A 16,623-nucleotide genomic window follows, 5' to 3' on the forward strand; every position below is an offset into this window, starting at 1 on the left:
GTACCTTAATAATCCCCGGGTAAAGTTTAGTACTTTTTCTTAATACAATATTTTAATCCTAATTCACAACTAATTACATTCTGTTATTCAAACAGTTAAATTTTAATGAATTAGTTCTTAATTGACGTTTTCTTTTAGTACCTTAAAAGTACTATTTTTATTTACGGCCCTTAATTGCCCATCACCTCTAGTACACATATTTTAATCAGTGAGAGTAACATTTTTGCCCTCTTTACTTTTTTTTTTTTTGTCAACTTAAATTAAATTAAAACCGTGAAAATCAATGATGGATTTTAGTTACAGAATAATAAATAAATATTATGTACAATAAATAAATAAATGAACAAGTGTAGTTAGCGGTCATGACTGTTGTATTGTCGCCTAATGACAATTGAATTAAGGTGGGTAAAGAATTGTGTCTGGGGAATGTTGTTGTTTAATAAATATCGAAACACTGTTTCTAAGGGAGAAATTGAATTAATCATAAAGATTTTTTACTGATGAAGTAATGTAATGACAAAACTACAGTTCCGTTTAAGAGTTGTAGACAATAGGTTAGACCAGTGCGCTTATAGATCAGTCTAGATTTTACACTTTAGATCTGTGCAGAGTTTAGACTGCAAAACAGTTGAGCCTGCAGATCAGTCTATAGTTCAGACTATAGATAAGTCTAAAGTTGAGACTAAAGATCAGTCTATAGTTGAGACTATAGATCAGTCTATAGTTGTGACTATATATCAGTTTATAGTTAAGACTATAGATCAGTCTATAGTTGAGACTATAGATCAGTCTACAGTTGAGACTATAGATCAGTCTATAATTGAGACTGTACATCAGTCTATAGCTAAGACTATAGACCAGTCTATAGCTAAGACTATAGATCAGTCTATAGCTGATACTATAGATCATTCTTTAGTTACGACCATAGAACATTCTGTAGTTTAGATTATATATCAGTTTATAGTTGAGTAAATAGATCAGCCTATAGTTATGACTGTGGATCAATCTACAGTTGAGACTATAGTTAAGTCTATAGGTGATACTATACATCAGTCTATAGTTGATACTATAGAACAGTTTATAGTTTAGACTCAATCTATAGCTGACTCTATAGACCAGTCTATAGCTGAGACTATAGATCAGTCTATAGTTGAGACTATAGATCAGTCTATAGTTGGGATTATAGATCAGTCTATAGTTGAGACTATACATCAGTATATGGCTGAGACTATAGATCATTCTATAGTTGAGACCACAGAACATTCTATAGTTTAGATTATAGATTATTTAGCTGAGACTATAGATCAGTCTATAGTTGAGACTATAGATCAGTCTATAGTTGAGACTATAGATCATTCTTTAGTTACGACCATAGAACATTATGTAGTTTAGATTATATGTTTATAGTTGAGTATATAGATCAGTCTATAGTTATGATGGTGGATCAATCTATAGTTGAAACTATAGTTCAGTCTATAGTTGATACTATACATCAGGCTATTGTTTATACTATGGAATAGTTTATAGTTTAGACTATAGATCAATCTATAGCTGACTCTATAGATCAGTCTATAGTTGGGGCTATAGATCGGTCTATAGTTGAGACTATAGATCAGTTTATAGTTGAGACTATAGATCAGTCTATAGTTGAGATACTATAGATCAGTCTATGGCTGAGACTATAGATCATTCTATAGTTGAACATTCTATAATTTGGATTATATATCAGTTTATAATTGAGAATGAAGATCTAATAAGACTATAGTTCAGTCTATAGTTGATGATGAATGATCTGTCAGTAATTTAGATTAAAGATTAGTCTAGGCTTTAGATCAGTTTATAGTTTATATTATAGATCAATCTAAAGTTGATACTAAAGATCAGTCTGTAGTTTGGATTAAAGGTTAGTCTGTGCTTGATTCATATTCTCATTTTCATTAGTAAACGGTGTAGATCAATCAGAATTCCCTCTGTATTACTTCCTCACTAACATTCTTGTGTATTGTAAGCTTTCATTTTCATTCTACACTTGCAATCCAACGACTCGAAATCACTCAAATTGAAAAAAACTTTTGCATTGATTCTCACTCAATTACACAAAAACAAAAGAACACTTACTTCCAAAAGCTTTTCAAACAAGATTAACAAAAAGCTTTTTTTAAATACAATAACAACAAAAACAATAAACATTCTTAAGTTAAATTTTGTTGTCTGTTAATTATTTAATTTAAAATAAGCTGTGAAATTATTAATTCCATAAAACAATACAAGTTGAATATTTATTGTAAAATATGTGGACAATCGAGCGAGCGTGTGTGTCTTTTCAGTTGTTGTTGTTAATGTTAATGGCATGTAACTCTTTGGCAGCATCTGAAAATTTATGCATTATTGTTGTTGTTGTTGTTGGCGTCTTAGGAAGACCCACTTAACATTTGATGACCCTGAATAATCAACAAAAGAAGAAGTTGTAGAAAACAACTATTTATTTATATGAGTTAAGGACGGACGGACGCACAGACAGACTGCAAGTACTAAACAACTGGTACTCAACAATGACAATAAACATGTGAAAACATTTTATAAAGATCTATTAAAAGCAGAGAATTAAATTAATGTAATCATTGGTTAATGAAGGGATGTTTAATTTGCAATAGAAATAGTTTGGAACTTTGTGGTTTTCGCAGTTTTAAAAGATTTTGAAAAATGTCTTAATAAATAATGTGAACAAGCTCGACATACTCGAAAGTAGGCCAATTGCGGACCAATAATGAAAAATACTACTTTAAGAGATTAAAGGTATGTCTGTCCGTCTCTCCGTCCGTCCGTCTGTGTGTCCGTCTGTCTGTGTGTCCGTCTGTCTGTATGTCTGTCTGTCTGTTTGTCTGTCTGTCTGTCTGTCTGTCTGTCTGTCTGTCTGTCTGTCTGTCTGTCTGTCTGTCTGTCTTTCTGTCTGTCTGTCTGTTTATCTATATAACAATTTGTCCATTTGTCTGTCAGACAAACCGTTTCAAGAAGGGATTTTAAGTCAATCATATAAAAACACTCTTTCAAACATCAGTCTAACCCATCCAAACATAATCTCTTGCAACACATCTAGCTATACACATGTTAATATAAAATATTTATTTGACTGCAGATGACGTTTAAACCATAAAATTGAATTATTATTTAATAATCTTTTGTGTAATAATACATTTTTGTATAAAATTTTTTTCCTCCTCCATCGGATTGGGATGCTGTAAAAAAACAAAACAAGAAAAAAAAATAACTTTATCTATCTGTGTTGGTTTGACACTCTTAATGACTTCATATTAATTCTTGTGGTCATTTCAAATTTTTTTAAACAAACATTTTTTAACACATATTTTTAATAAATATATTTTTTTTATATTATTGTTAAGTGCGTCTGTCTTGTTGTTTTTATCTATGTCATTGTAGTATTAATAATCATTATTGTCATTATTAAAATATGTATTACAACTTGTCTTTTTTTTGTATTTCTCTATTAATTTAGTTTTTTGTGCACAAAATTTATTTCCCCTAAGTTGTTGATACAAAAAAAAAAATATATATATATAAAACAACAAGTTATTACGTAAACAAACTTTTTGAAACAAAAAACAAACTCCAAAATAATACCAAATATTTGAAAACGTGACTAAAATCTATAAAGAATATTTTTTTCTTCAGATGCAATACATAATATGTGTTGGGCTTTATTACTTCAAACTTATTTTATTTATTTTTATTAGTCTTTTTCTACTTTTTTTGGGTGTTTTTTTGACTATCATGTTTCTGTAACGTACTATACGTTCATGCAATTTATGTAAAAATTTTAACAGAAAGCTATAATAGTTTTTTGCTATTATTTAGTTCCTGTATTTCAAGTAGCAGAGGGAGGTTCAAAAAAGAGGTGTTGAATGAAATCATAAAAAGTTGGTGAATATCTAAAATTTGTTGATGAATGGTTAAGACAGAAGAGACAAAAACGGCAGATAGTCCGACAGATGTGCTTTAAACTACTTAGGCCGTCCTCATTCAGTGGAGATTATAAACTACAGAATAACTAACCGGTGATCATTAAGTTGTTTTCAGTTCCGTTTTCGCATTTCCCAGACTGTAGTATAGCCTATAGTCAAGACCATAGTCTACTTTGTAATCTAGACTATAGTCTAGTCTATAGTCGAGACTATAGTCTAGTCTATAGTCGAGACTATAGTGTAGTCTATAGTCGAGACTATAGTGTAGTCTATAGTCCATACTATAGTCTAACCTATAATCTAGTCCATAATCTAGTCTATAGCACAGACAATAGTCTAGTCTATAGTCTAGACTATAGTCTAGTCTATAGTCCAGATCATTGTGTAGTATATGGTCCAGTCTATAGTCTAGTCTATAGTCTAGATTATAGTCTAGTCTGTAGTCCAGACTATATATATATAGTCTAGTCTATAGTCCAGACTATAGTCTAGTCTATAGTCCAGACTATAGTCTATAGTCCAGACTACAAACTAGGCTACAGTCTAGTCTATAGTCCAGACTATAGTCTAGTCTATAGTCCAGACTATAAACTAGGCTACGGTCTAGTCTGTAGTCCAGACTATAAACTAGGCTACAGTCTAGTCTGTAGTCCAGACTATAAACTAGGCTACAGTCTAGTCTATAGTCCAGACTATAGTCTAGTCTATAGTCCAGACAATAGTGTAGTCTACAGTCCATACTATAGTCTAATCTGTAGTCCAGGCTATAGTCTAGTCTGTAGTCCACATTCCAGACTACAGTGCAGTATATAGGCCATAGTCTAGACTATAGTTTAGTCTATAGGCCAGACTACATTCTAGTCTAAAGCCCAGACTATTTCTAGTCTATAGTCCAAACTATAGTCTGGAATATGACCTATACTATAGTCTGGACTATAGACTATACTATAATCAGAATTAAGGACTAGACTATAGTCTGGCCTATTGACTGTAGTCCCGATTAGTTAGTTAGTTAGTTAGTTAGATAGTTAGTTAGTTAGTTAGTTAGTTAGTTGTTAGTTAGTTAGTTAGTTAGTAGTTAGTTAGTTAGTTAGTAGTTAGTTAGTTTAGTTAGTTAGTTAGTTAGTTAGTTAGTTAGTTAGTAGTTAGTTAGTTAGTTAGTTAGTTAGTTAGTAGTTAGTTAGTTAGTTAGTTAGTTAGTTAGTAGTTAGTTAGTTAGTTAGTTAGTTAGTTAGTTAGTTAGTTAGTTAGTTAGTTAGTTAGTTAGTTAGTTAGTTAGTTAGTTAGTTAGTTAGTTAGTTAGTTAGTTAGTTAGTTAGTTAGTTAGTTAGTTAGTTAGTTAGTTAGTTAGTTAGTTAGTTAGTTAGTTAGTTAGTTAGTTAGTTAGTTAGTTAGTTAGTTAGTTAGTTAGTTAGTTAGTTAGTTAGTTAGTTAGTTAGTTAGTTAGTAGTTAGTTAGTTAGTTAGTTAGTTAGTTAGTTAGTTAGTTAGTTAGTTAGTTAGTTAGTTAGTTAGTTAGTTAGTTAGTTAGTTAGTTAGTTAGTTAGTTAGTAGTAGTTAGTTAGTTAGTTAGTTAGTTAGTTAGTTAGTTAGTTAGTTAGTTAGTTAGTTAGTTAGTTAGTTAGTTAGTTAGTTAGTTAGTTAGTTAGTTAGTTAGTTAGTAGTTAGTTAGTTAGTTAGTTAGTTAGTTAGTTAGTTAGTTAGTTAGTTAGTTAGTTAGTTAGTTAGTTAGTTAGTTAGTTAGTTAGTTTTAGTTAGTTAGTTAGTTAGTTAGTAGTTAGTTAGTTAGTAGTTAGTTAGTTAGTTAGGTTAGTTAGTTAGTTAGTTAGTTAGTTAGTTAGTTAGTTAGTTAGTTAGTTAGTTAGTTAGTTAGTTAGTTAGTTAGTTAGTTAGTTAGTAGTTAGTTAGTTAGTTAGTTAGTTAGTTAGTTAGTTAGTTAGTTAGTTAGTTAGTTAGTTAGTTAGTTAGTTAGTTAGTTAGTTAGTTAGTTAGTTAGTTAGTTAGTTAGTTAGTTAGTTAGTTAGTTAGTTAGTTAGTAGTTAGTTAGTTAGTTAGTTAGTTAGTTAGTTAGTTAGTTAGTTAGTTAGTTAGTTAGTTAGTTAGTAGTTAGTTAGTTAGTTAGTTAGTTAGTTAGTTAGTTAGTAGTTAGTTAGTTAGTTAGTTAGTTAGTTAGTTTTTAGTTTTTAGTTAACACACCGACGCCACTATCGGTCCTCTTGTTCACTCGTTTTAAAGCACGGCCATAGATATCATTTCTTTGATCTCCATTCTTAAGTTTTTACATTAAAAGTCAAAAAGTTTTGTACAGATTTTTCTTTATTTACTTCTATAAAACTAGAAACTATAAATACTCTTACATTTCTAAAAAAGAATCCAATTTACTTAAAACTTAATAATAGTATCTCGGGCGAGGCATAACGGTATAATAACCATAAATATTTGAAGCATCTTCACGTATACGACGTACTTTAACGGGAACTTTCTTAAAGAATTGCGAAACCAAATGGGTCATAAACAAAGCCATGGTATAACCAATCAATAGGCCAAATAAAACATCAGTCCAATGATGACGATAGGAACTCAAACGTTCAAACGAAACTAACAAAGAAATCATGAGAGCTGCAATCTGCAAGAGAATACGCCATAATTTTAACCAACCGGTCTGCAAACGAGCCTGTAAATAAATGGCCAAAAATAGCATGGCGTAGGCGGTGGTGGAAGCATGAGCACTGGGAAATGATTGGCGCATAACGGTTAGTAAATGGGCTGTAGAGGTTAAAGAACCGCAGGTATAATTTTCTATATAACGACCAAAATGATCATTGGCTGAACAAGCTGTTTCATTAGATGACAAAATAGGCTGACACACTTCAAAGAAATAGGGTGCTAAACGACCAGTAAATCCTTTTGATAAGTTGGTAACTATTAACACTAAAGCCAAACCAAACAGGTAGACACCCATGGTATTATAACACTCACTCACGAAGGTGGGTATGCGTACACCTACAAATACATATTGTTGAGGTGATTTTGGCACGAGACTGGTGGCAGTGGAAGTTGTTTTATCGGCCGGAAATGCAACACGTAACATTTCTATGCACAACACCAAGGCAGCAGGTATAGCAATCACTAGAATGGTGATATGAAGACGCTTTAACAGCGTCTCTTGTTTATAAGGATATAAAAGGGATTCATCGCCGCAAAAGAAACCACGTTGATGAGTTTTCATTATTTGAGGTAAAATCACCAAGGCCACACAATAAACACTAGTCAACAGTAAAATGTCTATGATAAGCCGCATTAAAAGGCGGGTATTGGGATTAGAACACATGTTGGTTAAAATTTTTAATTTAGTTTAAATTTGGTTGCACTATTTTGTTTAATATTTTTCGTTTTTTTTCTCGATTTGATCGTTTCGTTTATCCCAAAAAAATATTCCGTGTTTTAGGTTGAAATGTTTGTTTTAAACTAGTTTGTTGTCCAATTTCTTTAACATGTCTTAGCCCCTTAAAAAATTATTTAAAAATAAAAATATATATAAACATCTTTAGCGTATTAAAAATCTCTGTAGTCGTCTGTCTGTCTTCTTTCTTTTAATGTATTCATTTAATATAAGATTTCTATTCATCAATATTTAAAAAAGAGTCACTCGTCTTTCGTTTGCATACTTGTTTTTGTATCTCCCCTACACGCGTTACTTTTATTGTCATTTAAATCTTTCATTGTGGAATTTTAAATTTTACATGCTATTTAATTTGAATTTTGTTTTATATCTGTTGTATGAATTATCTTTAGTTTTTGTATTTTGGCATATTGTTTTGCAAAACCAAAAAAAAAAAACATAATAACAATCGATTGATAACGGTTGTCAAAATTTAAAACTGTTAAATATAAATTCTGATAAAAGAATTATTTTGAGAAATATTTGTTTATTTAGGTCTAAGAAATAGAATAAGTTGTAGAACTAGTTGAGAGTTTAAATCATAAGTTTAAAAATACTACGGGAATTAGTGTAATTTTGATCAATACTTGGTTACGCTCTACTGATTGTGCTGATCAGGGGTAACCAGATGTGGAATTTACAAATAGTAATGGGGGAAATAAACCTACTAGATAGATATGTAAAAACTTGTTATATTCATATAAGAGATCACTAGAGACATGACTATAGACTTAACTATAGACTAAACTATAGACTAGACCATAGACTAGACTATAGACTAGACTATAAACTAGACTATAGACTAGACTATAGACTAGACTATAGACCAGACTATAGACTAGACTATAGACTAAATAATAAACTAGACTATATACTAGACTATAGACTAGACTAGACTATAGACTAGACTATAGATTAGACTATAGACTAGACTATAGACTAGACAATAGACTAGACTATAGACTTGACTATAGACTAGACAATAGACTAGACTATAGACTAGACAATAGACTAGACTATAGACTAAACTATAGGCTAGACTACAGACTAGACTATAGACTAGACTATAGACTAGACTATAGACTAGACTATAGACTAGACTATAGACTAGACTAGACTATACACTAGACAACAGACTAGACTATACACTAGACAACAGACTAGACTATACACTAGACAACAGACTAGACTATAGACTAAGACTAGACTAGACTAGACTATAAAATACACTATAGACTAAACTATAGACCAGGATAGACTATAGACTAGACCATACACTAGAATATGGACTAGACTATAAACCAGACTACAGACTATACTATAGACTACGCTATAGCCTACACTACTACTACACTGTACACTACTCTACAGACTTGACTATAGACTACACTATAGACTAAACTATAGACTAAACTATATACCAGACTATAGACTGGACTATAGTCTGGACTACAGACTAGACAACGGAATAGGCTATAGACTAGACTACAGACTAGACTATAGACTAGAGTATAGACTATACTATAGACTACACTATAGACTTGAATATAGACTAGACTATAGACTAGACTATAGACTTGACTATGGACTAGACTATAGACTAGAATATAGACTAGACTATAGACTAGACTATAGACTAGACTATAGACTAGCCTACGGACTAGACTATAGACTAGTCTAACGACTAGACTTATAGACTAGACTATAGACTAGACTATAGACTTGACTATAGACTATACTATAGACTTGACTATAGACTAGACAATAGACTAGTCTATAGACTAGACTATAGACTATAGTATAGACTACAGTATGGACTAGACTATAGACTAGACTAGACTATAGACTAGACTAGACTAGACTATAGACTAGACTATAGACTAGACTATAGACTAGACTATAGACTAGACTATAGACTAGACTATAGACTAGACTATAGACTAGACTATAGACTAGACTATAGACTAGACTACAGACTAGACTATAGACTAGACTATAGACTAGACTATAGACTAAACTATAGACTAAACTATAGACTAGACTATAGACTAGACTATAGACTAGACTATAGGCTAGACTATAGACAAGACTATAGACTAGACTATAGACTAGACTATAGACTAGACTATAGACTAGACTATAGACTAGACTATAGACTAGACTATAGACTAGACTTTAGACTAGACTTTAGACTAGACTATAGACTAGACTATAGACTAGACTAAAGACTAGACTATAGACTAGACTCTAGACTAGACTATAGACTAGATTAAAGACTAGATTATAGACTAGACTATAGAATAGACTATAGATTAGACTATAGACTAGACTATAGACTAGACTATAGACTAGACTATAGACTAGACTAGACTATAGACTAGACTAGACTATAGACTAGACTATAGACTAGACTATAGACTAGACTATAGACTAGACTATAGACTAGACTATAGACTAGACTATAGACTAGACTATAGACTAGACTATAGACTAGACTATAGACTAGACTATAGACTAGACTATAGACTAGACTATAGACTAGACTATAGACTAGACTATAGACTAGACTATAGACTAGACTATAGACTAGACTATAGACTAGACTATTGACTAGACTATAGACTAGACTATAAACTAGACTATAGACTAGACTATAGACTAGACTATAGACTAGACTATAGACTAGACTATAGACTAGACTATAGACTAGACTAGACTATAGACTAGACTATAGACTAGACTATAGACTAGACTATAGACTATACTATAGACTAGACTATAGACTAGACTATAGACTAGACTATAGACTAGACTATAGACTGTATTTCTAGACTATAGATAGTCTAGTCTGAGATTTTAAACTGAGTGCCCAAACTAAATTCATTTCAGTTTATTTTTATTAAAGATCATTCAAATACAAAGCTTTAATGATATGCATATCCATTGTTAATGCAATAGTTTAATAAAAAATACTTCAATAAATAACTTTGTTTATGCAAACAATTATCAAACTGAGATTTAAATTCATTTTGTATTTGAAAAAAAACGTGATCATGCAACGTAAATTGTTTACTTTTGTTGGAAATTTTTATTGATCATTTGAGCCACTAATCATTTGTTTAAATATTTGAAATAACGATTAGAGTGATTTTGTTTAGAATTGGAATGGTGATGCATAATTTTTGGAATTTACTGGTATTTTGGTGAAAAGTTTGATGACACTTTAAATTTTATGGGAGATCCAGTTTAACAAGTTTTAGAAGGTAATGAAGTGCAATACTGATCGTTCTAATTAAAGATCTTTAGTAGTTGAATACTAGTTTAATATGATAGATACTAGTCTTCAAATATACTTAATTTCCTTTTATAAATCTGACTTTCTTGATTTATGTGACCTATTTACCCGCATTTAACTGCCAAAGAATACCAAAAACTTTGTCTTATAAGCATATTTATGCTGCAGTCCCTTTTAACCAGATATCATGATTATTTCTCTTTCTTTGCGAAGGCAACAACTTTGCAATACAATGCCACGAAAGAAACCAAACCCATTGCGCGATAATTAATTACGATAAAGTCGCCAAACTTGTAATTTATTCTGCAATATCTGTTTGACGTTTCGTTTTTCTTGTTCAATATCTTTAACATTCTTAACATATTTGGACTTACATATTTTTGCATCGATTAATACGGGCGTCATTTACCACACACTCACTAAAACTACAAATTCTTTCAACTTATTTAGTTACGATTTGACTGGTCAGACAAATCCGTTGAGAGCAGGTTCTTGTTTTACCGCTTTTAAGAAAAACCCCATATAGCATTGTATAAATAATAAAACAAAATTTTTTTTAGTATTTTTTTTTTCTTGTTTTTTTTTTAATTTTTTAAATCCAGTCTTAAGATTATTATAAACATTTTTTTAATATAATTTATTTATGTAAATTTTAACTACCAATAAGAGTTCACATTTTTGCTTAAGAATTTTAACTAAAAAAAATTTTTTAAATAAATTATAAAATATATTTAATATGTATATGTGTAAAATTATATTGCAACAAAATAATAATATTATTATACGGATACAGTGGAAGCTTTTAAAGTGGGTTGAAATTTAAAAATGAATAATTAAATTAGAAAGAAAATTTTTGTCATTTTTAACTCCATGACTTAGATCAGTTGATCTGTTACTTATAAAAAAAAAAGTTCAAATTTTTTGCTATTAGACTTAACTCAATTTGTGACTACTTTTAAAGTTTGGCACCCTATTAACCTCAAAAAGCTTAGAATTTGCTTAAGTAAGGCTTGCGATCTTGTTGATCTCATATGATCCTGCAAGATTCTATAAATATTCTTGAAATGAAATGCTTTGCTAAGGCCGTTACCAAATATTTTAGTAGAATAAGAAGCTTTAATATCTTTTTCCTTTAAAATTTCAATTCCATTTATGAAGAGCTCATTAATAAGACCAGAAGTGAAGCTTGCGATCTTGTTGATCTCATTTGATGCTGCCAGATTCTATAAATATTTTGGCTGCAGGCATTACCACATGATTTATTAGAAAAAGAAGCTTCAATATCTTTTCCACAAAATTCCAATCAAATTAATGAAAATATCATTAAGAAATGATCGATTTATCTACACTAACACTATCTCTCTGCTGTCGTTTTTAATATACATGATTTCCCGTTTTCTCGTCTTTGAGTCGAAAGTTGTGATCCGTAGGAAGAAAAATTCAAATGAATTTTTTTAAATCTACAGAATATATTCTGAACGATCGAGTTTACTGAAGAACCCTTAGCTATTTGATCAAGATTTCGCTTTTCAGATCACGTTTAAAGATCAAACGGTTTTGCTTTGCATTAAAGTTCACTATACTAGTTCACTTTTCAACCTATTAGTTCCATAAAATTTCATCTGATCAAGAACTTTAAGGGGAAGTTGTGTTGTATTAAACCTTACACTTTCCAGCCTACCAGTTCCCTTGAATTACGAGCGTCATTGAAGAATCTAAACCTTCGAAGGTAATTCTTATATTTGTATAGCGTATAGGAGACTTTAGTTTTCCTTAAAAATATTAAGACAACTAGGACTTCTTTAGTTTTTGAGATTAAAATTTTTATTGGTGATTCGAAAACATTATCTTTTTGTTCTAAATATCAGACGAATTGGTCTTTAGAGGTTGTGACAAAGTTCTTTTCATTTTAAAATACACTCAAAACATTTATGATCCAATTGTTTACAAAAATTCAGTGCAAATTAGGATTGAAAGATCAGAATGATACATCTGAGCCAACCAAATGAAGATCTTTCTCACTGCAAAGAACCAATTTTCCACAATTCATTGAGTCTGAGTTGTCAAAGGTTCTTTTCAGCTCAACACAACTTCGGTTGATATATCCCTCACTAAGTGGAAAATCGGCAAGTGCGCTGAAGATCTTTCATGTTCAGAAGGTCAAATTGGCCACAATTCATTCAGTCTGAGCTGTGGAAGATTCATTTCAAAAGAACCAAGTAACGGCTGAACTTACATATGTACATCTGAACTTTCAGTTCTTGGCAAAGAGAGTCGCAAAACTCTTCAAAGTAAAGATTCCATTAATCACAATTTCAATGAGTCTATTTGGGTTCTATTTTCAACCCCTCGATCGGACTAATTAATTTTTGATCGAGCAAGACACCGATAGTTTCGGAATAAAGATCTTATTTTTCAAAAATCAGTCAACTGTAGTATTTCAATGTGTATTCATATTCTGCTTGATACATCTCTCCCGGAGTGGACACTCAATGAACAAGTGAGATCTAAATCTTTCAACCAACAAAGTATCAAATGTTCACAAATCATTAAGTATGAGTTATGAAAGGTTCTGTCCAGTGAAACCATATTTCAATTGGACAAATTGTCCACAATTCCAGAGTAACCAAGTACCGGCTGAACTGACATACTTCTGAACTTTCAATTCTTGGCATAGAGAGTCGCAAAACTCTTCAAAGTAAAGATTCTATTAACCACAATTTCAATGAGTCTAAATGGGTTCGATTTTCGACCACCCGACCGAAATTAATTTTTGATCCAACAAGATACCGATAGTTTCGGAATATTCATGTTCGATTGGACAAATTGTCCACAATTCATTGTGTCTGGTTACCTAAGGTTCTTTCCAGAGTAACCAAGTACCGTCTGAACGTAAATCTGATTCTTGGCAAAAAGAAACAAATCTCTTCAAAGTAAAGATTCGAATGTCCACAATTTCAATAAGACTAAGTGGGTTCCATTTAGAACCTCTCTTTACTGTGAAAAAATATTTCGATTGGTACTTCTCTCCAATGATTCAATTGTTCATTTTAGAACGACCATAATGCCGATAATTTCAGAATAAGGAACCCATTGTCTACAAATCAATGTATTTGAATGAAGTTACTTCGCAGTCTAGTATTTAGTGTCATTATATAGCAAATCATTGACCGAATGTGATGTAGTCTTTCCCGAAATACATATGGTCCAGTTTACCTTTGAGCCAGTTGATTGAGAACGAAGAATTCTCTTGTAGTTTGCAACTAAATGAAATATTTTTGAATAAGAAAAATTTTAAAAGTTGTTCATGAAGACATTTGGGTAATTAGGTTAGGAAATACAATGATATCGAAGTTCCTATCTACTCTTTGAAATGAGCAGTTAAAAATTAATAGATCGTAGATTGAAATTCCGTTAAGTCGTCCTAGGGAGCGGTCCTATTGAAAAGCTTACAGTTTTGATCACTATTTCGGAACTTGGAGAACTTTTGGAGACTTTTTTAAGTCTGATGATGGTAAAACATTTCAGAGCTTTGTGGCAACACACAACTTATTTCAAATCTACAACAAATTGTGAAAATTACTACAATTTAAACCACCTTAACTCAATCATTAGGTTACTAATACATTTAATTTTCCAATTGAACATTTGGCTTACACCATCCCAACAAAACCTATAACTCCATTTTTGGATTCCAACCCATTTTAAGAGCTTCCACTGTGTTTTGTAACTTACATACGAGCTACAAATAAGTAAAACTTTATTACAAAAAGTGGAGAAAAAAACAAACGAAAACTTACAAAACTATATACAGACTATACTAAACCAAAGAGACAGAGCAATCAAGAAAACATTTAGATATTGAAGGTGGACAGCAGGCAGGCAGCACTATTTAAAAAAAAAATAATTAATAACAAAATGAAGGCATATAAAATGCACATACACACACACACAAATTACAAAATTACACAGTTTTTGTTTTCAACAAATATGTACAGCATTTTGTGGCTGTTTTTTTGCTATATTTGGTTGCACACACTAACTAACTATAACTAAGTGAAGACAAGTTTTTCGTTAAAGATTAATTTAAAACTTAAAAAATAATAAAAATAATATAAAATAATAATAAAAAAAACAAACAACCAAAAATAGGCACGAAAAAATTTTTAATTCTTAACATGTTTTTGGTGCATGCAACATGTTGTTTTTTTTGTTTGTTAAAAGGCTCTCACACGTTTGACTACTTTCACATCAGCAACAACGGCAGGCAATAGCAGCAGCAGCGTCATCATCACGATCATCATTACCAGTATTATCATGAAGCATTTGTAGTTGTTGTTGTTGTTGGTGGCAAGTCTAAGGCACGTAGCCATAATTGTGATAGGTTTGGGCATATTGAGCCTGTTGCTGGGCAGCAGCGGCAGCTACAGCAGCCGCTGTGGCAGCATGAGGATGCGGCAAGTAGGGCAAAGTACCAAAGGTATAGGCAGGCAAGACGGGCGGTGAATTATTTGATTTAGCAGATGAATTGGTAGGTGAGGCAGCCGGTTTAGCAGGAGGTTTAGGTGCCACATTGCCATTACTTCTAATAGGTTTTCTTACAAAGATTCTAGCCACAAATACCGCCACCACAAAGGCAATTAAAGAACCCAAAATAGTGCCAGCCACCACATCGGACCAATGATGCCAATAGTCGGAAATGCGTGTCAAGGCCACATACCAGGCAAACATAATGAATATAAATTGCAGCAAATGTTTTAACAATTTCGAGGCTCGAGTGCTTAAAGCTGCCTGCAGATAAATGGCCAAATATACCATGCTATAAAAGAAAATGCTGGCATGACCACTGGGAAAAGATTGTCCCAGCTGGGCTAAAGTATTAGCCGTATGATTTTGTCCCACACACTCATAAACCTCTATATAACGGCCAAAGTTAAAGGAATCCTTGCAAGTAGAACCATCCGGTAGTTGAGGTTGACACACAGCAAAAAAGTGAGGCCTTAAACGGCCCACTGTATACTTGGTAATATGGGTAGAGACCAAACACAAGGCCAAACCAAAAAGATAATAACCTATCTGCATATAACAGTGCATTAAACGTTCACCAATACGACAGCCCACTTTAGTATTGGCCTGTTGTGACGACTTCCTTTTTTCAATGGGCGTAGGTGAAAGCTGTTTAAATAACTCCACTACTATCATAACCGAAGAGGGTACAGCCAAAACTATAGCCACCAATAACACCGTACCAATGGTACTTTCTCGATAGGGATACTGCAGTGATTCATCGTTGCAAAAGAAACCACGTTTGTAGGGCTTAAACCATTTACGCAAAGCCACTTCCGATAAGCATAAGCCAGCGAATATTAGTAAATCAAAACTAATACGAGCTACACTTTTAAGACGTTTCATTTTGTTTACAACACACACACACACACAATCGTCTACAAATTAAACTCAAATTAAAACTTTTTTTATTACTAATTAAAAATTCCCCGTTTCTTATTAAAGTTTTTTTTTTGTTCTTTTTATTTTAAGTCTATCTTAATTGAAAGATGCGCGCGCGCATACCACTATCTTCTACACCTGCCCGTTTAGAATGTGTATACTTTTGTAAAAAGTTTAAACTAACTTTAACGTTGTTCGCGTTCCGTTTATTGTGCTGAACATACCTGTAGTAGGTTTAAGAAATGACTAACTTAAGCCAGCATTTGCTAAGCATGCTTAAGGTGTCTTTTTTTTTCTGTAGTGTTTTTTGGCTGGCTTGCCAAAATATGCTCACTCATTGTTGAATGTTTGTGTGTGTGTGTGTGTGTGTACGTCAAACTCCTCTTTTCGGTTACCAGCTTAACCAAGTTATAAGAGAGTCTGTTTATTTTGGTCTTGTTTGGCTATGAAAAACAACAA

The 16,623-nt window shown here is 31.9% G+C and overlaps 2 protein-coding genes across 2 annotated transcripts; both read right to left on the bottom strand.

Moving 5' to 3' along the window:
- Positions 1–6,277: 6,277 nt before the first annotated feature.
- LOC119609997 (putative phosphatidate phosphatase) lies at positions 6,278–7,443 on the bottom strand. Its single transcript, XM_037965058.1, has one exon. It carries the CDS (start codon positions 7,308–7,310, stop codon positions 6,369–6,371), a length of 942 nt encoding a protein of 313 aa, XP_037820986.1. The 5' UTR covers positions 7,311–7,443; the 3' UTR covers positions 6,278–6,368.
- A 6,321-nt stretch (positions 7,444–13,764) lies between these two features.
- Positions 13,765–16,393, bottom strand: LOC119609996 (putative phosphatidate phosphatase). Its single transcript, XM_037965057.1, has one exon. The coding sequence runs from the start codon at positions 16,126–16,128 to the stop codon at positions 15,073–15,075; it is 1,056 nt and encodes a 351-aa protein (XP_037820985.1). The 5' UTR covers positions 16,129–16,393; the 3' UTR covers positions 13,765–15,072.
- Between the last annotated feature and the right edge of the window lie 230 nt (positions 16,394–16,623).

This window comes from Lucilia sericata, unplaced genomic scaffold, assembly GCF_015586225.1.
Source record: "Lucilia sericata isolate MDLA Ls3-8-SP2 unplaced genomic scaffold, ASM1558622v1 Contig001100F_arrow, whole genome shotgun sequence".
Classification (NCBI taxonomy): domain Eukaryota; kingdom Metazoa; phylum Arthropoda; class Insecta; order Diptera; family Calliphoridae; genus Lucilia; species Lucilia sericata.

What these genes read in the sequence shown, in the direction of transcription:
- LOC119609997 (XM_037965058.1), bottom strand. Translation starts at nt 7,310, where the DNA reads ATGTGTTCTAATCCCAATACCCGCCTTTTAATGCGGCTTATCATAGAC.
- LOC119609996 (XM_037965057.1), bottom strand. Translation starts at nt 16,128, where the DNA reads ATGAAACGTCTTAAAAGTGTAGCTCGTATTAGTTTTGATTTACTAATA.